This window comes from Bicyclus anynana, chromosome 6 (assembly GCF_947172395.1).
Source record: "Bicyclus anynana chromosome 6, ilBicAnyn1.1, whole genome shotgun sequence".
NCBI classification, from domain to species: Eukaryota; Metazoa; Arthropoda; class Insecta; order Lepidoptera; family Nymphalidae; genus Bicyclus; species Bicyclus anynana.
This window is the reverse complement of record NC_069088.1, coordinates 14,921,246-14,946,549: the sequence shown is the minus strand read 5'-3', so window position 1 is coordinate 14,946,549 and position 25,304 is coordinate 14,921,246. Positions and strand designations below refer to the sequence as shown.

Sequence of the window (25,304 nt, the reverse complement as noted above, 5' to 3'; positions counted from 1 at the left end):
TATATCAAAACTGACGTTAAAATTCTTATTAGGTGTAGTTTCAAAGTCGAGGAGTACTAAGTACTTAAAACATGGAATAATGTACCTACTTCAAGTCCAGGACTGAAAATAGTTTTAAAAAATTATGTATTTAAAAATATTTTATTATTGATATGTAAATTTAAATATATATGTATTTGAAAAATGGAAACTGGTTTTTAGTATTTATATTTTCTTTACCTTTAACGTTAATTTACCTTAACCTAAATAAACCTTAATTTGTATTAATGAAAAATCAATATTATAGATAATTAAATTATTAAAATTAATACAGTTTCTAAAATTAATACAATGTATTAGAATTACTATTGAATTGAAAAGTGAAAATTAAAAGTTAAAGTTATTATAAATCCACGCGGCGTTGTTTTCTTTCATGTCAACAACTTAACATTAAAATAATTAAAAAAAAACCATTGACTATTCAAAATTAACAAGTTGTTCATACAATAAACGGAGTACGAATTTGAAAAATTACAAATGAACACAATATGTACCCACAGCGGAAGCGGTTATTTTTATTTCAGCGCTATGATTAATAGCTGGGATTTATTCACGGTTTGTTTAACGAATAGACAATGGACAGGCGATTAATCTACCGAAATATCCACCGAAATTAGGCGCCGCATCAGCTGGAAGTGATTTACCGTTGTCATCGACATAAAGTACTAGCCAATCGTCCATAGCTGTTTTCAGTATTAGTAAAATGAGATCGAGCATTTCTAGCGTTGTCTAGATAACTGAGCGTTATCTTTTGTGAATTAAGCTAAGTTTGAAGGGAGCTTTGCTTATCATCACCATCATCATATCAGCCGATGGACGTCCACTGCAGGACATAGGCCTTTTGTAGGGACTTCCGAACATCACGATACTGAGCCACGTGCATCCAGCGTATCCCTGCGACTCGCTTGATGTCGTCAGTCCACCTGTTGGAGCTTTGCTTATATCTGTAGACAATTAGCATTGTTGTGCTCCGGTCTGAATTAATGTAGTTATAGAATTTTTTTTCTGAAGGCTATCGTTTCTGGTGAAATTACAGACGCAGATGGCTTAATACCTAGTCATCATGATATCTTGCGTATTTTGTGAAGTACTGCTTTGTTTATAAGCGACTAGAGGACGCCCGCGGCTTAGTCCGCGTGAAATTTAGTTTTTCACAAATCCCTCGGGAACCATGGATTTTCCGAGGTGAAAAATAGCCTAAGTTAATCCAAAGTAAAATCTATTTCCATTCCAAATTTCAGCTAAATCGGTTCAATAGTTTAGTATCAAACATCCATAAAAACGCGCGTTTATAATATTAGTACGATTAGCCGCAGTCCCACGGTTTCGCCCGCGTAGTTTCCGTTCCCGTAAGAATGCGGGGATAAAGGCACTACGACACTCACAAATAACATGACTTTCTATTGGTAAAAGAATTTTCAAAACTGGTTTAGTAGATTCAGACATTACCCCCTACAACACTACAAACTTTTTACCATTTACCAACATAAAAGCTGTGGAGATACCTTTGCACAACATTAATGTGTAAGATTATCGTTTCAGTGTGTGCCCATAATATCGTAGCCTTTCTCAGGTATCGTAATTAACCAGATCCTTGGCTCTGGTACAAGGCGCACTAAATTATATCTACTCGTAGATACATTATAGAGCAAGAGCCGGTGATATTATTTTTATTCCATACAAGTAAGCCCTTGACTACACTGTCACCAGATGGTAAGTGATGATGCAATCAAGATGGAAGCGGGCTAACTTGTTAAAAGTACTACAGGATATCGTATCGTATTGAACGCTAAATCGTTTGGCAGTTTGTCTTTGTCGGTAGGATGGTCATGGCCGAAGCCATCCACCTGCCTAACCTGGACCAATTAAGAAAACCTCAATCGGCCCAGCTGGGGAACCCTGGACCGCCGTTGGACCACTACGCATACCACTGCGCCAGGGACGGCTAGATAAATCTCATATTACGGTGGCTATGGAAGTTACAACTTTCAAGGGTTCTGAAATCATGTCACCAGTAGCCAGACCCTTGGCTTCGAGAAACCCTTCTCTAGACCCTTAGTTTGATCTTTAACGGTGTTGTTCTAAGGGTTGCTACGAAACTAAACGTGCCACTGGAAACATGATATTATGCCAAGTATCAGCAACAAAAAAACATTTTACTTTGTAAAATTACGAATATTGTATTAACTCATGCTCTCTCTCGTTATTAACATGAAAGCACAAATTTCAATATTCAACAACAATATTCTCCATTAAAGTCAAGTAAATGGAGCCAACCTGAGTCAGAATTTACCAAAAAAAATAATATTCCGTTATTTATACTTTCAAAAAAACATTTTTCAACTTTATTGACAGAAGGGCTGGCTCATTTTTGCCCAAAGGATCAGCCTGGCTGTCCAGCGCGGAAATGCAGCCAGTATTCTTGCCACCATTCCACGTGACATGATTTGTATAGTTATTAGGATAAGTTAGCTTAAGTTCCTTTTTGTATAGTTTATTTGAATAAACTACCCTAAATTTTCAAGAAATATTTACGGTTTAACCAACACCCTTTCATAGTGTTGAAATAATGGATTAGGGTCCATGGCGTTACCAATTACATCTTGGATCCGTACAAACATTGGACCCCTGATTATTTGTTTTCCATTACAAATTAATGTACCGAACGCCGACCCACGATTGATGAAGTGGGTACACTTGAAGTGATTTGCACGGAACTTAGGAAGCGAACCTGTTAACGCGTCGAGTTTACTAAGATAAATAAACGGGGGTATCCGGCGATTAAACGATTTCAAGTTTAATTTCGAATTTCGAATGTTTATTTGACTGGAAGTTGTGGAATTTGTAAATTGTGCCTACAGTGTCGATTGTGCGGAAATTATTCAAAAGATATTTTAATGTTGAAGTGATTAAACGATTAGTTAGGGCTAACGCGTGGTTTAATATTAATTACACAGTAAATAATTGTTTTTTTTTTTATTTACCGCCAAGAATAGTCGAATCCAAGCGGCAACGTCGCTCGAATTAATCAAGTAATGAAGGCTATGTTTTATTTTATGTTAAACCTCATGCACATTGTATTTGTATATTTGATTTAACAAATACGGCTACTTGGATCAAGCATGGCATACTTCCCCGGACTGTACATAAGCCCTACTAATGAATAGAATACTGACTAGACTGCATGTTGCAGACTTGGCTGGTGGGAGGCTTCGGCCGTGGCTAGTTACCACCCTACCGGCAAAGACGTACTGCCAAGCGATTTAGCGTTTCGGTACGATGTAGTGTAGAAACCGAAAAGGGGTGTGGATTTTCATACTCCTCCTAACAAGTTAGCTTGCTTCCATCTTAGACTGCATCATCATTTACCATCAGGTGAGATTGTAGTCAAAGGAAGGGCTAACTTGTAAAGAATAAAAAAAAATAAAGACTAGTGCACAAGTTTTAAACTAGGGTAGGCACTAGGCAGTTAGGCACTATGCTTAAGTACAAGTTAAAGCAAATGGAAAACCTCTCTTACAATGAATTCGTATAATCTGTCAGGGAAGGCACAGCAACTTTTTGTTCACCTCAATTTTGACGTGCTTGTGATATATCTCTATTATAAAATCCTTGCCTATCAATAAGTAATTTTCATTAAAATGTATATATGAATTGACAACATCGGATGGCCCATTAACGAACAAGATACAATGCTAGCAATTACCGTGATTTAATCGTCGTCGTCGTCGTCATCAACCCATATACGGCTCACTGCTGAGCTCGAGTCTCCTCTCAGAATGAGAGGAGTTAGGCCAATAGTCTACCACGCTGGCCCAATGCGGATTGGCAGACTTCACACACGCAGAGAATGAAGATAATTCTCTGGTATGCAGGTTTCCTCACGATGTTTTCCTTCACCGATTGAGACACGTGATATTTAATTTCTTAAAATGCACACAACTGAAAAGTTGGAGGTGCATGCCCCGGACCGGATTCGAACACACACCCTCCGGAATCGGAGGCCGAGGTCATATCCACTGGGCTATCACTGCTCTCTGCTTGTGATATATCTCTATTATAAAATCTTTGTCTATCAATAAGTAATTTTCATTAAAATAATATGAATTGACAACATCGGATGGCCCATTAACGAACAAGATACAATGCTAGCAATTACCGTGATTTAATATCTATATTAAATTTATACAGAACGCAGTAATTACATCTATACAATACACAAATAGGTACCTTAAACAATGATAGTAATAAGACAAAACACGGACTTTGTAAATCCTGTTAATTAATTTACTGAAAGTCCCTCAAGAAATTCCAACGGAATTAACGCCTCATTTGGTTTCATTAATTAAGAGAGTTTTGTTAGACTATTTCTAACAGAATTTATATTAAAAGGTACCTAATATCGATTACCCTTGTTTTTTAACTTTCTGATAGAGAAATTAAAAACTAATACACTTTGAATAGTAACATTTTTGTATGAAAAGCTGTATTTAAAAAACCGGTCAAGTGCGAATCCGAGTCGTTTACTGACGTTTCTTATAGGTACTAGAGTTGGTTTAATTTTTTTTATTAAAAAAAGTTTAAGGGTTGAAGTTTTTTTAATATAAATCGTTAGTGTTTTGAGGTATAGTTAAAATGATTATTAGACTATGTATTGTAGGTATTTATAACATGCAAAAATATCAATAGAAAGGGGTGAAATAGGGGTTGAAAGTTTCACGTGGACGAAGTCACGGGCGTCCGCTAGTGATTAGTAATACCTATTTTCTTAACTTTCATTGGGCTACCTAACTTTTGTTTTGATTCTCTTGCGCTTCTCAAAATAATTTTCCAAGTCTGATTATTTTTTACATCTTGTCTGCCTTGGTTCCGTATTTGCTTTTGAGGTACGTAACCTTAAATGACCTTTATGTTGGAACTAGAAACTTAAAGTGTAACGTGCAGAACGTTTGTTAATTATAATAATTCAGCGAAGTCTTGTTTGAGCGGCTTAGATTAGTACTTCAGAGTTAGTTAATTAAGCTAGTTGGTACATTTGATTTCGACCGGCCAATTTAAACTTTGCTGAAGTAATATGAGTTATGGTTAGCATTTATGCTCATTGTAAAGTGCGACGTGACGGGTAGCAGCTACAGTGATTGTACCGTTATTTTGTGGTAGAGGAAACACCTCGAGCAGGTCCCAGGACTTGTGACCTTGGGAGTAGGTTTAAGGGATCCCTTTAGAATGCATCACCACTCGCCCTCCCTGCGCGACATGTTTTCCATGCCCACACTAAACAATTTATGATAAACAATAATTACAAAAATAACACGACTGGCAGCGTGACGGTTTCTACGCTGCCTATCAAACAACTGAGGTCAAGTCATCAAATACCCTCTTATTTATACCAACACTGATACCTCCCCTCTACAATGACATAAATAATGAATGTTAATACCACCTGTAATCGAGTAACTTGTAACAAGATACTACTAGATACTACGCTTGTGAATCAGCCATATTTAACAGCGGGTCATGATACTCAACTATCAGACAGAGTAGAAGGCAAAGCAAGGTCCTATCATGACTAAGTAAAAGCTGAAAGTTTGACAGCAAGCTTCTACCACAGGCACGAGGAGATAAGTAGGATGGGCAATGGAGTTTGACTTTTGGGAGCTTTTTAATTTAGCGAGTTTTAAAAGTCCATTTCAACCATCCAAATATAACGCTTCCAAGTATTACGCATAGATTTCTCCGGGATAACAATATGTAACAGCGCACTTCGTTAGCGTGAAATTCAGTTAGAATTTTCCGAGATGAAAAGCCTATTGTTGCTCAAAAACCTCCTCTATCTAGTGTTTAAATCGGTTCAGCCGTTCTAAAGATTCGTCTGGACAAACAGACAGATAGACAAAAAAAGACTGTGTTTTAGTATCGTGTAAATAACTGGCACTTGAGAAAACACAGTTATCTTGACATTACACACAGAAACTTCGATTTAATTTATATGTATTGATGTATTAATGAGAAGTCATGTTACTATTCACCAAACACGTAGCTTCATCGTAATTCTTAGAGATTGTTTTCAACGCTTTTATGTAGTAGTATAGTATTAGTTTAATAGATTAGTATACTAAAAGACGCCCGCGACTTCGTCCACTTGAAATTCACATTTTCTTTCTTAAATCCCGTATGTGATTAGTCCGCAATCAAATTAGCAAAAAATTTTAATAAAAAAAATTCAACCGACTTCCAACTCAAAAATTAACCTAAACTAAAAAGCAAAAAATAACATCTTACCTATGTGCTACCTTCTGATCAGTTTGAAGGCGGTGCCAAGCCAGTGATGTTTTAATTTAAGCCGTTTAAATTACAAAATTTCTGTGGTTCTTTCAGAAACGGCTTTAATTAAAACATTACACTAGATTGGCACCGCCTTCAAACTGATCAGAAGGTAGCACATAGGTAAGATGTTATTTTTTGCTTTTTAGTTTAGGTTAATTTTTGAGTTGGAAGTCGGTTGAATTTTTTTTATTAAAATTTTTATTTTTTAATTTTTAGTGAAAGATGACTGTCCTCCGTCTTCATCACCAGACCCCCTATCCAGTCACAATCCATATGGTTGGAAAGTTCTCATCAATATAAAATTAAATCAAGTCCAAACACAAGGTAGCTACTGTGAACCGTCGAGGAGTTCCCTTAACTCTCCTTCATCTTCGTCACCAGACCCCTAATACAGTCACAACCTATCTAGGTGGAAAGTTCTCATCAATACAAAATTATCAAGTCAAAACACAAGGTAGCTACTGTGAACCGTCGAGGAGTTCCCTTAACTGTCCTTCGTCTTCATCATCAGACCCTTAATACAGTCACAACCCATCTAGGTGGTAAGTTCTCATCAATGCAAATAAATCAAGCCCAAACAAAAGGTACCTGCTGTAAATCGTTGACGAGTTCCATTGTCTGTGTTTTGGCTCCATCATCAGACCAACTCCAGACCTTCATAAAATTGTAGTGGTTTAAAATACCTTATGGAAACACTAACAAACGCACTAGCCGTCCCTACAATTTTCGAAAGTTCTTCTCGATTTCTCCAGGATGCCATCATCAGATCCTGGCATGAAAAAAATGGGACTACCCTGGAATCAAACCCTTCAAAATAAAAAAAGAATTTTCAAAATCGGTCCACAAATGACGGAATTATCGCTGGACATACATAAAAAAAAAAAAAAAAAAAAAAACATACATACAGTCGAACGTAGAACCTCCTCCTTTTTGGAAGTCGGTTAATAAATTATGTTGCTCTATAACTTCCTCAATTATCCAGAGTTATCCTAACTCGCATGTTTGCTTATAAAGTTTAACCGTCATAATATGTTGCATCTATATATAAAATACCACAGACAAAAGAAACATCTCAAATATTTTTAGCAAGATATTTTACCAGTATTTTATCGAAGATTGCTTCTGCTTATGAAACGCCACAGCTACAAAAAACATTTTTAAATATACTTATTTATAGCAACACTAGTAAATTACTTACTATTTCTTTGTCCGCTGGCGACGGCATGTTATCTTATCCGTTGAGCAGGAAAATATGTTGCATATTGTGTAAAAGAGGCAGCTTAGCTAAAGCCGTCTTTACATACGTCAGAGCAAACTTAATGCTTGTCGAGAAAGCAGACTTCAGTAGGTCTCCATCTCTGCTATTAGATATGTACTCGTAGTTATTGACTAGCTAACTACTTCGTATGTAAGAAAAATCCAAGTTTTATTTGTACACCACAACATAATATACCCATAAGAGGCCAATAATCTGCGGCCACCATCGCTAGCCTAATACGGATTGACAGACTTCACACACGGAGAGATTTAAGAAAATTCTCAGGTATATTTCTCAGGGTTTCCTCCCGATGATTTTCCTTCACCGTTTGAGACACGCGATATTTAATTTCTTAAAATGCACACAACTGAAAAGTTGGAGATGCATGCCTCGGACCTGATTTAAAACTACGCCCTCCGGAATTTGAGGCAGAGATCATATCCACTATATACATGTCGGAGTATAAGGGATTTCACATCAGAAGCGGTTGTCTGCAAAACACAATTATTGAACTAAAGCCTGTCAGGTCTAACGATTCCCACTAAGAATGTTACCAATAAACCCTGAGTGGCAGAGAATGACCTTGAGTGGAGTCACGCACTTGTGAACGATGTGTGTAGGGTTAAAGGCGCCTTTGACAGATATCTAACACTCCCCTTCTTCACTCAAGTCACTTTCCCCGCCTATCCCATAACAACCCAGGATTATTATCCAGGTGTAGACGTATCGAACGCCACGACAAGTATGAGCTACACCGCCCGAGCGGTCTCTTATATCACCAGCACTCGGTTTCCCACTACTTCTCACCTAGCTTCGTCCTATCTCGACTCATGACGACACAAGCCGACCGATCAAATAACTTACTCGCGCCGACATACACATACGGCTGTATATTATATTAAATAGGTACCTACTCATAATTGATAATTTATTATGTAGCAAATAACGCTGATAATATAATTTTAGACAGATTTCGGAGAGCAAACGTTGATCTCATTGTGAGATAAAGGCCTTTGAAACACGGACAAGTTCGACAATTTCGCGAGATCAATAAGGCGAAGTGAAATTTACTGAGAACCATCATTACTGACTCTAACAACTGCCAAACTGTCCAACTCTGTTGTGATTCTTTTATTAATTGAATCAGGTAACTTGACGGGAGTAATTGATTGGATTTTGATAAGTAGGTTATTCTGAGTGGACGGTAGCTGGTGGTACGTAGAACTCTAAAAAAACATCTCGTAAGACCTATAAACGTTCGGTGAACTTACAAGACGGAGGTCCTGGGTTCGATCCCCGGCTGTGCTGATTGTGGTTTTCCTAATTGGTCCATGTCTGGCTAGTTACCACACTACCGGCAAATACGTACCGCCAAGTTATTTAGCGTTCCGGTAAGATGTCGTGTAGAAACCAAAAGGGGTGGGGGCGGTATTTTCATCCTACTTCTAACAAGTTAGCCCGCTTCCATCTTAGATTGCATCAAAACTTACCATCAGGTGAGATTGTAGTCAAGGGCTAACTTGTAAAGAATAAAAAAAAAAAGGACCTTCTGATAAGAAACATTGTTAGTCTGCAATGTGTTGATGTGTTAATCTTTACTAATATTAGAGGTAAAGTTTTTTGAGGTTGTAGGGGATGCTGATTGGATATACTAAACCGATTTTTAAAATTCTTTCACCAATAGAAAGGCACGGTATTTGCAAGTGTCATAGGCTTTGTTTTATCTCCGTATTCCTACGGTAACGGAATCTACGCGGGTGAAACCACGGGGCGTCTGTTAGTCAACTATAAGACGCTTCATGTGTCCGTAATTATATCGACGTTAATTTATTTCTATTATAGGCTTAAAGCTTTACAAGTTCGTTGATGACACTACCGTGATATGCGGGCGACGTTGGGAAAGACTGCGCGTGTGTGAAATCAAGCGTGCGGGGGAAGTGAGCACCTCACTTTTCATCAGTTTCATGAGTCGTGGGTTTTTTATTTATCGCTACATGCCCCCCGGTCTGCGTAGATCATCGGGAGTGTTACAAACGAATTTGCCAAGCTATAGTTTACAAGCACTTTCGAAACGTCAGGTAATACTCGTATTATTAGATAATAGTGACACTAGAATGTTGTCGAAAACTTAAAATTACCATAGCAATATGTAGTGTAGTTCTAATACTAACAGGCCCCTAATACTAACAGGGTACTTGAACCCTTACTTAAAACAATGAAACACCAGACAAATAATAATCAAAATGATTGATCATAAGTTACATTTGATATTCAATTCAAGATATCCGGAGTAATGGAGTCACGTGCGGGAATGAAGGCTCTGAGGAAGGCGAGCAGGGTGAGGCGAGTTGGTGTAATTAAGGGCGATATAATATGAACTAGTGAGCGAATGCCGCGGCGTCGGCATTCCGATATTTCCCATCCCATTCGCGATCGTTCAACTGATATGGAATATTCTACATTGCTCTCGCGTCATTGCCTGCGCGAATTCTCATTGAAATTAGTAATAGGAGTGGTACATTCAACTTATACTGGCTTTCGGCAATTAACAAATAAGTAATGTTCCTTTATACTAGCTGACCCAAAAATTGTGGGGTGGATCATTATCATTAAGGGATATAAAAAAAATCAATCGACTTCCAACATTAAACTTAACTTAAGCTGTAAAGCAAAAAATAACATTGTATCCACTACCTGTATGTGCTATATTCTGATCAGTTTGAAGACAGTGCCAATCCAGTGTCGTATTTCAATTCAAGCCGTTCAAATTACAAAATTCAAAATTCTTTGAGTAAGTTCCCCTCGATTACTCCAGGATGGACCACCCTGGAAGTATACCCTTCCAAACAAAAAAATAATTTTCAAAATCGGTCCACAAATGACGGAAATATCGTTGGACAATTGGACATATATAAAAAAACAGACATACAGCCGAACGTAGAACCTCCTCTTTTTTGAAAGTTGGTTAAAAATAGATGTTTGCTTTGGAAACAGTCCATAGAAACATAAGGTGTAAATAATAAATATAAATCATAAGTAAACCAAGGTAACATTACAAGGTAAGTAAAAGGTAACGTTACATGTAATAGAAGTTGGTCTGCCCAAAGACCAATCGTAATATTTGCCGATTCCCAGACTTACACAATATTTCATAAAAATCGGTAGAGCCGTTTCAGAGGAGTTTGGTAACAAACACTGAGACACGAGAATGATATTAAATACTGAATATTGTTATGCTTAGTTTTTTTTGTAGTAATACTTGACGGAAGCAGAGTATATAGCACATTTTTTTTTTAATTTTCTCTGCTTAATATTGGAAATCGTGCCCCCAGACACCAGTTACTCAGCTTGGCAGGTACTCCTTGAAAAACACCGTTGAACCATTGACGCAAACACCATTGACCCATCGATCCCATGATTTTGGCCCCTATAGGTACCGTGGAGTTATTGAAACTACAAAGCTGACTTGAGACACTATTGTCTACTTCTATTTTTAGACTTTTTGATCATAACATACGACGAGTAATAAAACAATTACACAGAACACATATCTAAATGATAATAAATCATCTCCAACTCCTCAAGTTCCTCAACACAAGCAGGTTGCTTCTTAGTTAGTTAATTAACTTAGTTGTAGGTTTGAATTCAGGCCGCTAATTAAAACTTGCCAAACTCACTGCGGGTCACGTACCTACGCAGTACGCGCCTTCCGGCAAAACTGTTCTCATGGAACAAGTTCTTCCGCTTACAATTTTGGTCCATTTGCAAGTCTTTCGAATTAAACGGGGGATTAGAAATTCATCACCATTATCATGTCAACCGATAGACTTCCACTACAAGAAACAAGCCTTTTGTTAGGGATGCCTGAGCTGCCTGCATCCAGTGACTCCCTGCGAATCGCTTGATGTCGTCAGTCCACCTGGTGAGGAATCAACCAACATTGTGCTTTCTAGTGCAGGGTCCACTATTTTAGCACCGATTAGAAATTACTTCACGATTAATTCTAATTTAACGTCCTATTACCAGGGCGAGGCCTCCCTTCTTATAGAGGGAATATAGAGCTTATACCCACCACGCTTCTCTAATGCAGGTTAGCGGGCTTAGGGTTATTTGATTATTCAACAATGACCAGTGGCGTGAACTTCATACATGTGTAATCTAATAAATGTTTTGTTAATACTTATCCAATGCACATTTTCCTAGTTTGGTTAAATTGTCTTACTAGTGCATACCCTGATCAACAGACTTATGCACGCCATTGAAAATCACTATCAGTGATGTTAGTGATAATGATCGGGCTGTTCTCTAAAGCACGGGGGTGTAACAACATCAGTTTCCACTCCGGGCTGAAAACTTGAAAGAAAAGTCCAGTTCTACACAGGACTCGAACCCAGTACCTCGTGATCCGAAGTCACATAGGTAACCACTAAACCAACGCCGTAGATAAAAGTTACTAATAAATTATTCTGCCATATTGGTTCAGTGGTAAGTTTAGGTCATCGCTGTTTGCCCTATGTTTGCTGTGTTAGATCAATCAGAGCCTAACAGTTGAATTCATAGACGTTGTGCGGGTGCCCCCAGGGGATCGTTCACCCGCTGAGTGTTGAATTTAAACTCTATGTGTTTGTGAATTCGACACTCAATGAACGGTCCCCTGGGACTACCCCTGCTACGCCTTGAATTCCACTGTAAAGTGGATAGACCAGTTCTTCAACCAGTTCAAGACTTAGTCCTAGACTCTAAGTTCTCCTCCAAAATACTCCTGTAAGTAATCCAAGCCCAAAAAACATAGTTCTTGACATAAATAATGGCTCAGAATTCGTAAAACTATCTACAAACCATACCATATAACCATATAGCAAGTAATGTATGCGCAGCCAGTCTGTCTAGTATACACTTAGGTCTTACCCATTTACCTCTAAGGTTCGAGTTCACCGACATTCGTTTAAACATAATCAACCGTTTAAATAAGTTAAACGCCATTAAGTCCAAATTTCCTGTTCACCACAGCTCATATGCCGGTTAAGGACGTAAATCGGTCGTTTATCTTAACCGAGCGTGGATACCCCGGTTAAGACGTCTTTGACAGACATAAGTGCAGGTTATGTTTTTGTAACGCTCGCAAGTTTCGCGAAGATTACTTTCTCAACTACCAAAATGCAAAGGACCCATAAAATTATAAAAGAGTTTATTTTTCATTTCAGAAATAATTCATTTTCTCTCATAAATAAATCACTTCTTAGCTTTGAGGTTTTATGCCACTGAATGCAGGTAGCTTCGTTTTCGAAACAAAAAAATATAACAAAATGACAAACATTTGTCAATTTGACATGGTACATAATAAATCGGTGTTGCCAATACGTATTTTTCTAAATCCCTACAAATCGAATCAGAAACTCCCCAAATTGGGGAAAGAACATACCGCAATTTCCCATAAAATCCCCGCCATTTGGGGAATTCCTCGCAAGTTGGCAATGCTGTTATAGATAATAAATAAATTGTTCATAAATCGTTCACTCGTAGTTCTCCATCGCTCGGTTTACAAACCAGAGTCAAAAAGCGTCTGGTGAACAGGAAAAAAACGCTCCTTGTTCAAACTATGTTTAATATTTGACGGGCCGGTTCTGCAAACGCCGTTTATATGAAAGTCGGTGAACTCGGGTCTAAGGGGTGACAATGGCTGTCATTTAGCTTTTATAAGAAACTAAACATTTGAAAACGAAAATGAACCGTTAGGTATGAAATAAAATGCCAGATACATTTATAATATAAAAATTTGTTCTTTATTAAGAATCTAAAAATTATCGTATAAAGACAAAATTAAAGCAAACAAAAGCGGTAAAGTAAAGAATATAAAATTATTTGTCATACAATCACCGACAATGGCACTCAAACGACATCCACAGATTCGCAGTGTACGCATCGCATCAAACGGATTTTAGTATTCTTTGTATTGAAAGTCATACAATTGCGTCCACTGAACCGCATCGTATGGGTCGCATCGAACGGATTCTATCTACCGTAAAATTAAAAATCCGTTTGATGCGATGCGTCCGATACGTACGATGCGTATCTGTGGACGCCTACAGGAAGTCGACAATTTGTTCATAACGTCTATCGTGGATTGAGAACTTATCCGATAACCAGACTTACCTGATATCCCATTTTATGAAGGCAAGTTTGTTACTATTGAGTTTGGATCGTGGCTTTGGAAGGTAGCATTAGGTAGTATTCAAGAGCAGCTCATGTAGCCAAGTGGCACGTCGATTCTTTTTCTACGATCGCTAACGCTTCGAAAACTAGAAAAATGTATGAGAATGACAGATCTTGATCACGTCTATAGCATATATCATCCCCATACATTTTTCTACTTTTCGAAGTGTTCGCGATCGTAGAAAGAGAATTGACGTGCCAGTTGGCTTAGGGGCAGGTCTAAGCTACATATCCATAGCTAACGTACTCACCTATGGTAGGAGCATGGGCTGACGAACTTTTGACCTTCATAAAATGATGTATCTCTGGCTCAAATGGACAATAACTTGACATATTAATTGATTACGAAACACGGCTAAAACTCACGTGATATTAGGTCGTGTACAGTTGGATCGTGCCGCGATGCAAGAACCAGCTCATGACTAAGAGCCCCGTATGGGTTCGAAACTAGCGGGCATACTCCGACCTAATATCACATGAATTTTAGCCGTGTTTCATAATCAATTAATATGAATAACACTCACGATAGTTTAAATTCTAAAATAACTTGACATACCTATCAAAAAATAAAAGTACAAAAATGATCATGTTTTAAAAGAACCTTAATATTTAAGAAGTCTTCAAAGACATTACACACACAGACATCTTCCATCGAGGCAGCGGCCGCCGATGTAGCCCCAGCTCCGACACTTAAACACGCAATTGACATTGTTACATTCTTGCACTGATTCCAAATTTTCTTTTTTATCATCTGCAATAAAATATAGACATTTTATAGCCACAGTTTCATTTTATAGTTTAGAGAAAAGCTATTGAGCACGTGTAACTCTAGTCCCTCTGTTTATTATTAATATCAGATTTATTTGTTCCAACCTACTACAGGGATTTACACACTACGCTGCTATGGAAGGTTAAAGGCATTGACTGTAACTGTCACACTTCTATGCTTAATGTGATCGTGGCACAGGTGTATAACACTATCAATTTCCCAATTTCAGACTATTTCTTGCAATATCAATAGCTATTGAAGCTTTCCAGTTAGGTAGGTCCAATTTCGAGAAAGAGGTGAACCGTCGAATCCAACTCGGCTGGGCTGCATTCGGAAAACTTCGTGACATCTTTTCGTCCGAAATTCCTCAGTGCCTGAAGACAAAAGTCTTCGAACAGTGTTGCCAGTGATGACCTATGGTTCCGAGACTTGGTCGCTAACTATGGGCCTCATAAGAAGGCTCAGAGTCACACAGCGGGCGATGGAACGAGCTATGTTAGGAGTATCTCTGCGTGATCGAATCAGAAATGAGGAGATCCGCAGAAGAACCAAAGTCACCGACATAGCTCAACGAGTTGCGAAGCTGAAGTGGCAATGGGCGGGGCACATAGTGCGAAGAACCGATGGACGTTGGGGTCCCAAAGTGCTGGAATGGCGACCCCGCACTACTCCGATAGACTTTCAACTGTATCCTTGGTCCAGTAGTTAACCAAGAAGACAATTGATCGTTTATCTATTTCAATATACTGTAAAACACTCACTCAGTTTACGTTCTAAAAAGGCTTTGTACCCCTTTTAGAAACACTCGCATCGGCCAAATCGGCACCAACCGCCGCTATATTTTAGTCGGAGACACATCAAGTTACATGTGCTCGAGTTGCAGGTGGCTTGTACTTCTTGTTGGAAGAGATTGAAAAATCGTTGTAAAGCTCCAACGTCATTGCCTGTATTGAGAAATAATATCTGGGTGACCATAGCTTAGCTCAAATTATTACAGGGTTAGGTATCTCTTTTTTTTTTGGTAATAATGTTGCTAGCGCCATCTATGCGACACTCGTAAAATTTTTACACTCTCATATTTTTTTACATAATTTACAATACAGAATGGCTGAATATCAGAGTTATAATAATAAGTCTATAATAGCACATAGGCAAATTTATGTCCCGATATTTCTAGCAGATCTAGCGGTTAAAAACCGAGGGAAAATTGTTAGTAATTCTTCATTGGCTAATAACAAAACATCGAACAAGCTCGGTCTCCCAGACATTACTCGTATATAACGTGTTTATTTTGGGAATATATGAAAAATAACACGTTAAATTGTAATCAGCATGTTCAGTTCACAATATATCGACAGATTACAATATCGCGAGTGAGATTATAAACTAACGTATTTTACAATTTAATGGTGACATATACATAACACTTTGATTCGTCAGATATATATAATATGTGTATCAATAAAACAAAACCATGTTAATTCAATGTATAACTCTCGAACAAAACAGTTTTGATGAAATATGGCACAGACATAGAATGATAATTTAAAATATTCCACATTTAACTTATATTTACATAGTATAAAAGAATCAACGTAAGTGAAAAAGCAGAGTAAAGATATCTATGACATTTAGGGTTCATGATTTCTCGAGCTTTTCAATTTCTCGGGTCTCGAGAATTCTCAAGGCTAATTTCTCGGGTCTTCTCGGGTCTTCTCGGGTTGTCGAGAAATTTACATTAACGTACATTTTCTCATAATTATTCGGTTTCAATAATGTAATTAATCATTAAATTCAGCTACTTTCTCACAAATAAAAGTATCAAAACAATTATAAAACTTTAAAGTTAGTTTCACTTTGTTTTTCAATTTAATTCTAATATAAGTCAAGGTAACGATAACGTTGTCTTTCATATTGAGATTTTTGTTTACTTTTTGTTTTGTTTTATAAAAGCTGCCTACCTTTGTTTAAAAGTTTTAAGTAGATTTTTTTGTTTATATATAGATAGACTCCAATATGATTTCTCGAATTCTCGACTTTTCTCGAGCTTAATTTCCCGGGATCAAAGATTTCCCGGGAATTCTCGGCTCGAGAACTCCCGAGAATTAACCCTAATGACATTCTATGCAATATATCTATGAGTATCAAAAATATACCTTGGTAGTTGTCACAATGACATTTGTCCAAGAAGCAGGTTCCCCCAGGAAAGCCTATCTCTCGGCAACCCATTATACAAGCCAGTTGGTCGCAGTCGCGAACAGGTGTCGCGTCAAATGTATCCAAGTTGAACTCTATTGTGTTAGCAATGTCTTTGTTTTCTTCCAGGTCCGGTACAAATTCAAAAGCTATAAAAGAATACGTCATCATGATCATAGGCGTATATTTCCGTGCCCACCCTAGCATGGACTTTTGCCCACCCTAGCATGGACCTGTGCCCTCCCTAGCATGGACCTGTGCCCACCCTACAATTCTGGGCTATCGCTATGGAACTCTATTATGATACTATTAATGGACTTGCAGTCGAGGGTCAGGCCCATCCTAGGAAATAATCCTAGATACGCCAATGATCATAATCATCTTCAAACAGAATTGTTACAAAGACTCACTAAAGGGTCATTTACAAGAGATGGGATTCGTACATACAGGAGATAATATTATGACTTGTAAAATTAACTGACTAAAAATGGCTATGTGGTCAGTTTTTACGCCGTTGGTGTTGCATTTTTTGCAGTGAAATAGGATGTACCTACTGTTTGTAACACTAAATTGGATAAATGTATTTTCTTTCATTATGATTTTATGAAATACCAAATTGGTAGATACTGAGATAATAGATAAAACTGATTAGAGCGAAAAAAGGTTTAGAGCAGTATGGTCATGATTTCATTTCTATTTCATTGTTATGGTAGGTTCCAATAACTATAACTTACCTTCAGTTCGGGGCCAGGCACATTTACAAATGTTACCAAAGCAAATCCCCCAACGGTAGCCAAGGCGAATACATGTCTGATTACATTCATCACTATCACAATATGCTTCTTTCATTGAATTAACTACTGTTTCTGAAATACAAAAGGTGAAATTCTGAAATAACATAGCCTCTAAGTTATGGCTGGCCGTAACACGATTGTAATAATCCTTAAAAACAAAATATTTGTTCATGACCATACTGCTCAATATATGTGTATGTTCTTCATAAATGTACCTATAAACAGATTTATTCATTTCACAAAATACTAGCCGACGCCTTGCGGTTTCATCCACATAGTTCCCGTTGCCATATGCACATAGCCCATGACTCACAAATAACGTGACTTTCTAGTGGTAAAACAATTATCGATAGAACAAACATCGACGACGATAATGATGGTATTTGTTATCGGACGTATCGATATCTAAAAATGGAAGGCACCCTACCACCATGATTTGCTACGTATGTTGTCTGACTCATCATGAATATGACATACACAAAGTTTGAGAGTACGATAATTTTTCCTGTCTGAGTAGGTGCCGATAGCTCCCTGCGGAACCACTACGGCATCACCGGGGGGGGTTGGGCGAGCGCAGAGGCATCGCCTGATGTGTCCCGAAGGCTGAAAGAAAGATAGAGGACGGAACGGCTCTCTAAGGGCGTCTCCTGTGAGACTCGGACCTCGGCTTAGAAGGCCATTTTTTTTTACGGCCTCCGTGGCCCGCTTCCATCTTAGACTGCATCATCACTTACCATCAGGTGAGATTGTCGTCAAGGGCTAACTTGTAAAGAATAAAAAAAAAAAAAATCGGGAGGGAGGTGACTGTGACCTGAGTGAATCAGTCCGGACGCCCCCAAGATCGTGAGTTAGAAAACCCACGTCCGGGTGACGTTAGATATCTGTAGAGTACGATCATTAATAAATATTTTGTTCCTGGGCCTAAGGACTTACCTTCAGTTCGAGCGTAGCTACATCTGCACAAGCCACCGTCACACCACCCCCATTGGAAGCCGAGACGCTGACAAAAATGGTTACATTTTTCTTTATCGCAGTCTTTGATAGTATTTACCACTGCTTCTTCTGAAATTAAACATTCGTTTGTTGTTTTATTTCTTTCTAGCGGTTGTAACTTCGTTAGCGCGAAAATCAGTTTTTCATAAATCACACGGGAACTATGGATTTTTTCGGGATAAACAGTTTTATATACCAGTGAAGTCCCGTTTTAATTAGTTCAACTGTACTAGATATTAGCCCGGACAAACAGACAGACAGAAAAATATATTAAAAAGCTTGATTGTGTTCTAGTATCGTGTAAATAACTATTTAATATAAGCACTTGAGAAAACACAGTTATCTTGAAATCACAGAGAGACACATCAATTTTATTTATATGTATTATTGATAACGTATTTCTCTGTCTAAATGCATATAATCAGGGATCCGTTATCAAGTTAATATTTCATGAGTAGCTTCATCTCGATGAGACGATCAACTTCTTTATTTACGAAAATTCTTTATTCTGGTAGCTAACTGAGTTACCCGAAATACACACGTACACGCACTCCTATAGAAATATCGGAATAAATGTGTTATGCTTATGTAAAAAGCTTATGTGTTTCCCCAGACTATCATCCCTACGCAAAGTTTCGACCAGATAAGTTCCATCTAGACTAACGTAGACATCTAGACATCTACACTAACGTAGAAGTAGACTTAATTAATTTACAAATTTTCTTAATTTTTCATTCCTTTTATAGAAGGTTCCTAAACCTTCTACAATATATAAGAAAACCGTTTGTATAGCGTGTCAACGGAAATAAGGATTATTTTTTACATACATATTTATTTATATTATTTATTTATATATGAAATCAAATCAAAAATACTTTTATTACAAGCACTTTTGAAACTTTAAGGTATGTTGTGATTTAATGGTGATAATTAAAGTCGAAAACTTGAAATGTAATCCATTACCTACCATCACTCAAGGCGTTACTGCATCTGCACACATTGTCATTAACACACACTCCGTAGCGGTAGCCAAGGCGGTGACACATCGCGCTACACGCAGCGCCATTGCATTTGCTCACGTCGTTCATTGTATATTCAATGACTGCCTCTAAAATAAAACATTTTGTGTTATTTTTTATTTCTGTCTACATTTAGATGAGAACAATCAAACATACAAACTTTCACATCTATAATATTAAACGGCAGTTTCTGAAAGCAAGCAAGTGTTGTCATTATCTACTGCATCTAAACAGAAACGTAACAAATCTTACTAGTATTATAAACGCGAATGTTTGTATGGATGTTGTAACTCATTCACGCCGTAACTACTAAACCGATTTGGCTGAAATTTAAAGTGACGATAGTTAATGTCATGGATTACTACTACTATTTAACGCCGCGATTACTTAACCGATTTAGCTGTTTGTATTAAAAATAGGTTACATCCTAGATTAAGACATAATTTGTTCCAAAAGAAACCATGGTTCCTGCGAGGTTTGCGAAAAACTGATTGTTATGATAGTATGAACTCTTTGACGCAATAACTACTGACTGGATTTGTCTATTATTTGGAAAAAATGTGGACACCCTAATTTTAAGCGGACGACGCCGTATCAGTTACGAAGGCTATCAGCTAGTAAGACAAATTATAATAATATCGAAAAAATCTAAACTTGTAAATTCTAATTACTGTTATTCGCGGACTGTCTGAATTTTAATGTACCTACTCATTGTTATTTTGTGCCATTAATTGTCCTTCTCGAAATCAAAGCAAAAACCTCGCCACCATCGAGAGCTATCAAGAAATTGTTTTTAGGAACCCTGCTCCTCCTCGAGAAAAGTTGTTTTAAAATCACAGACAGACACTTAAGATTTATTTGTTTATATTAATATTAATTAATTGATGATGTATTGATACCTGTTTGCAACCGGAAGTTGTCGCATTTGCAGCGGCCGTTGACGCAAACACCACCCGGGAACTTCAAGCGACGACACAGCTGGTCGCAGCCCACGGGGTCGCAACCCCTCACACCTTCGCCGATATCATTCTCATCCACACTTGGCACTTCATTATGTTCAATTTGTTCTGTAAATTAACCGGAAAACAATATTTTTTAAATGATATAGCATTTAAATGCAATAATGCCTTATGGTAAACGATAGCAGCAGTGGAATACATTTGCATAAAAGACACCTTTCATGGATAACTTCAATCACCCTTGAAGAGCTGATGGACGTTAGGGTCCCAAGGTGACCTCGGAAAGCGCAGTGTTGATCGACCCCTCACTAGATGGACTGAGGACATCAAGCAGTTTGCTGGGAGCCACTGGATGCTGGCGACCTGAGAACGTGGTGTTTGGAAGCCACTACAGAAGTCTTATGTCTTGCAACGGACGTCCAGCTGTTTTTATAATGATAATGATGATGATGATGAATTCTTTACCTACCATCACTCAAGGCGTTACTGCATCTGCATACGTTGTCATTGACACACACGCCGTAGCGGTAGCCAAGGCGGTGACACATCGCGCTACACGCAGCGCCATTGCATTTGCTCACGTCGTTCATTGTATTTTCAATGACTGCCTCTAAAATAAAACATTTTGTTTTCTTTTTAACTTCTCTCTCTAATGGGGATGATGACTTGGTTTTAATATATTGATTTTTATGAGACATTCAGGTAAATTAGGTCAATATTAACTAATCACTACATAAACAACTTTACGCTGCGGCTACTGAAGCGATTTGGGTGAAATTTGGAATGGAAATATATTTTACTCTGAATTAACACATAGGCCTCTCTGTCAATTACTCTGGATTAGTTTCATCCCGGAAATATCCATGGGTCCCGCGGGATTCGTGAAAAACTGATTCCCGCACGGACGAGGTCGCGTTCGTCCGCTAGTCTCCTAATATTTTTTTAACCACACACAACGGACTTTCAATTTGTTTTATTTATATTGATACCTGTTTGCAACCGGAAGTTGTCGCATTTGCAGCGGCCGTTGACGCAAACACCACCCGGGAACTTCAAGCGACGACACAGTTGGTCGCAGCCCACGGGGTCACAACCCCTCACACCTTCGCCGATTTCATTCTCATCCACACTCGTCACTTCATTATGTTCAATTTGTTCTGTAAATTAACCAAAAACATCATGTCTTATGGTAAACGATAATGCAGCAGTGGAATAAATTTGCCTAAAAGATACGTATCATGCATAACTCCAATCACTTTTAACTTGAAGATTGTATTGTAGATTGGATGGAGGTGGAAAAACGGGAGTTTAAAGGGCATGCCAAATCTTAGGAGTACGTCACATAATTGAGAAGATACGCTTCTAAAGAACGTCGACTGCGCAGTGGAGCAAATCTCTGTAAAACTTGCAAGTCCTATGATAGAATGTTGTAGAAGGAACTATACTCGAAGTACACCTCGAAATATATCCTGTATCCACTTAATAATTATTGTATCTTGTTTTAGTGTTTAATACTGTATGACCAAATGTAAACTGTAATATATGTTGCACCGTTGGGCTTAATTTCATTATGTATTGTGTAAAATAATTATTAAAGTTAAGTATATAAGTTATATAAGTTTTACAAATATTTACCAGTTTTAACTTCGTCCAGACTGGGAATCGTATTTCGTTGAGTTTGTTCTAAAACAAAATGAGAAGTGTGAGTATTCTCCTACATTTTGAACTTAACTTCGTGATCGTTTCCAGCTATAATAAAAATGCACCGTCGTCCACGTGAAATAAAACCCGCGGGAAATATCAATGTATTAGGATAGCCTCTAAGTTGGTCATAACACAAAAGTCCCGTTAAAATCGGTTGACCCGTTCCAAAGATTAGCCCGGACAAACAGAAAGTCAGACATATAGACAAAAAGTAAATATAGCTCGTTTGTGGTTTAGCGTCGTGTTATCGCCGCATTGCAACGACTTGCGTTACGGACGGCTTCAGTGTGCTCGTGACGTTCGAACCATAGATGATACATTATATATTGAGATCGAACCGTCCACATCTCTTGTTATGTAATTATTTATGGGTTACTTGGGATAGGCGGGGAGAGTGACTTGAGTGGAAAAGGGGAGTGTTAGATATTTGTCAAAGGCGCCTTTAACCCTACACACATCGTTCACAAGTACGTGACTCCATTCAAGGTCATTCTCTGCCATTCTAGGGTCTTATTTTGGTTACAGTTTGATTTGTTAATTAAGTTGCCCTGACAAGTGTTGTGAACCTTTGTTCGACATTAGTTATCTTATATTTGTAATCACTTTTGAGACTGCTAAAATTATATGTATTGATATGTTAATTTGAAAGTAAGTAACCCGAATAATGCTTACCATCATTATTGTGCAGTTTACTACACTCGCAAGTATCGCCGTCGCACGTGCCCGTGTTGAAGCCCAGCATGCGACACACTACCTTACACGCAGCCTCGTTGCAGCTTTTTACTCCATGAACCTTCGTTTTAAACGTCTTCACGTCTATGAACAGAGAGCAAGCCGTTAAAGCTTGACCAGACAATAAAGATCCTAAAGCTTTTGCAATTTTGTTTTGAGCTTGCGCTTGACTATAATCATCCATGTGATGATCTTCTCACAACAGCCGCTGCATTCTATAAAGTTACCGCGATGAGACATCGCTCATTTCCATGGCAACTTCGTTATTAGTGACATTTTATGTTTGCTACCCCAAAGAATTTAGTTACAAATTCAAAAAAAATTTAAAGGCGAATATAAAATAGCGGCATCACACCCCTGATATTGTTTTCGAAACAAAATGCCTAAAAACTTTGCTTTCTTAAAAAAACTGTATGTTAACGCATGCTACAGACATGCAGTTTTAACTGATCAACCAAACTGTACAAATAAATCGTACGTGTGTAGTGTCCGTATGTTTTAATTTTACAGTTTTTTCTTAAAATTTCGATTAAATAAAACTGTACAGTCAAAACTGAAGGTCTATAGCGCATCTAGCTACAGACCTGCCGATTTAACTGTACAGTTTGACTGTTCAGTTAAATCTGTACAGTCGAACTGTTATGTTAATTCGTCCATGTGTAGTGTCTGTTACTTTTAACTGCTTAGTTTTTATAATGATTTTCATTGAAATTTTGATAAGACAAAACTGCACAGTTAGAACTACGCACTGAATATCTGTAGCCTGGGAAATGTATTTTTATCGCTTCAATAACGGTCAAACGAGCATGCAGGTCAACTGATGTCAATTGATTACTGTCGTCAATATAGATTCGCAAGTACTAAACGCATTGCCATCTTGATGAAAATTGTTTACCTATTTACCGAATAAATAACACCAAGTAATTTTTTATCTAAGTATTTGGAAACATCGCAGCAGTTTCCCAAAATTGAACACAAACGCGAGCGCATTTAATTTTTTTTTCTGATTGTGTTGTGTTTTCTGTTGTATATGCACACAAAACAGTAAAGGCTCTTTAAGGGACTTCAGCGTCGTCACCGGTATTTGTTCTATCAAACTCTATAATGTAAACAGTATTGCTGTGTTCTGATCTAATGGACGACCCACTTCAAGGCAAGGTCCTCCCACCACGCTGCCCCAATGCGATCTGGCAGGTTATAAGTTCACTTAAAACCTGCCCTTTAACTACCACTATCATATTGGTGGTGTCATTAGCAATCCAATTTCGGCTCACTACTGAGCAAGAGTCTCCTCTCAGAATGAGAGGGGTTAAGCCAATAGTCCACCACGCCGACCCAATGCGAATTGGCAGACTTCACACACATAGAGAAATAGCTGAGAAAATTCTCAGGTATGTAAGTTTCCTGACGCTGTTTTTCCTTCACCTTCCTTCATTGATGTTATTGGTGGTAAATGAGGCTTAATATATTAGTGTGTCTCTAGGTGAATTGAATTGAACGTAGTGCGTTAGTGTCTCTATCATATGCAAAATTGCAAAGTGTTAGACTGTTATAGGTAGGCGATAAACATCAGGTTGGTCCGTCAACCATTACTATAAAACATGCTAAACTATATATTAAACGAGTAAATAACTTACCGTCGTCATAAACATTGATAACCGCAGCGTTTACCGCAAATATCGCCGCAATAAAAACAATAACCTTCCAACGAAACATTGTTGTGATTCACAAGCTTGCGCCGCCACAGTGTATTGAGTAATACTAAATTTATTTTTGTTCCTGTCTTTTTTAAATGGAGCGATAAATCGACGGGACTTTACCGGGCGCGGTTAGCAAAGTGTGGCAAAGTTGAGCTTGTGAATAGTCAGCGATGGATGCCTATTGGGTAGTTATAGTTAGTTATTCAAACACGTCATGTGTTGTTACTATTTGCACAGATAACAATATACAGGATGTGGCTATTGCTTCAATTGGCGTGCACTTCGGAAATGCGAAAATGCACTGCCTACCCTGTGGACTTACGAACGTCTGTTAGAGGATTTTTTTGAAATGATGAAGTTTCATTCAATCACCAATAATTTATTTATTTATTGTGAGTGTGAGGAGTGAGTACAGCTTGTGCGAATTAACTTGACACCTTGCACGAATGACGTTTTTTTAAGGTTGCTTTGCTGAACGCAAAAACAAATGATTTTGATTTAGATTGATGATTGATTGATTTGATGCGAGTGTTAAATTTGGCTGTAGCTCTAAAAAAGTATACTTTAAAATAATATTAATAGTACCTACACTTATTAATAT

At 37.9% G+C, this 25,304-nt stretch overlaps 1 protein-coding gene across 7 annotated transcripts; it reads right to left on the bottom strand.

Annotated features, from left to right (window-relative positions):
• Nucleotides 1-13,380: 13,380 nt before the first annotated feature.
• On the bottom strand, nucleotides 13,381-24,841 carry LOC112054350 (tenascin). Of its 7 annotated transcripts, XM_052882229.1 has the most exons (12): nucleotides 24,641-24,838; nucleotides 22,944-23,087; nucleotides 22,203-22,250; nucleotides 21,557-21,724; nucleotides 21,037-21,177; nucleotides 20,508-20,675; nucleotides 19,557-19,697; nucleotides 18,530-18,658; nucleotides 17,537-17,668; nucleotides 16,763-16,951; nucleotides 15,368-15,550; nucleotides 13,381-14,588 (listed from the first exon to the last, which is right to left on the bottom strand). In XM_052882229.1, the coding sequence occupies exons 1-11, from the start codon at nucleotides 24,717-24,719 to the stop codon at nucleotides 15,402-15,404; spliced, it is 1,488 nt and encodes a 495-aa protein (XP_052738189.1). In that variant the 5' UTR covers nucleotides 24,720-24,838; the 3' UTR covers nucleotides 13,381-14,588; nucleotides 15,368-15,401. The 7 variants fall into 7 exon arrangements, with proteins under 7 accessions (XP_052738189.1, XP_052738190.1, XP_023949885.1 ...); XM_052882230.1 differs by lacking the exon at nucleotides 22,203-22,250 and having other exon boundaries at nucleotides 24,641-24,840; XM_024094117.2 differs by lacking the exon at nucleotides 15,368-15,550 and having other exon boundaries at nucleotides 24,641-24,839.
• Nucleotides 24,842-25,304: the final 463 nt, after the last annotated feature.

Bases quoted from the DNA above. Each gene is read 5' to 3' on its own strand.
- LOC112054350 (XM_024094116.2), bottom strand. From the start codon at position 24,719: ATGTTTCGTTGGAAGGTTATTGTTTTTATTGCGGCGATATTTGCGGTA. The intron at 22,251-22,943 runs GTAAGCATTATT...ATTTTGTTTTAG, and splicing joins TAAACTGCACAATAATGATG to AACAAACTCAACGAAATACG. The intron at 20,676-21,036 runs GTAGGTAAAGAA...GTTAATTTACAG, and splicing joins CAGTAACGCCTTGAGTGATG to AACAAATTGAACATAATGAA.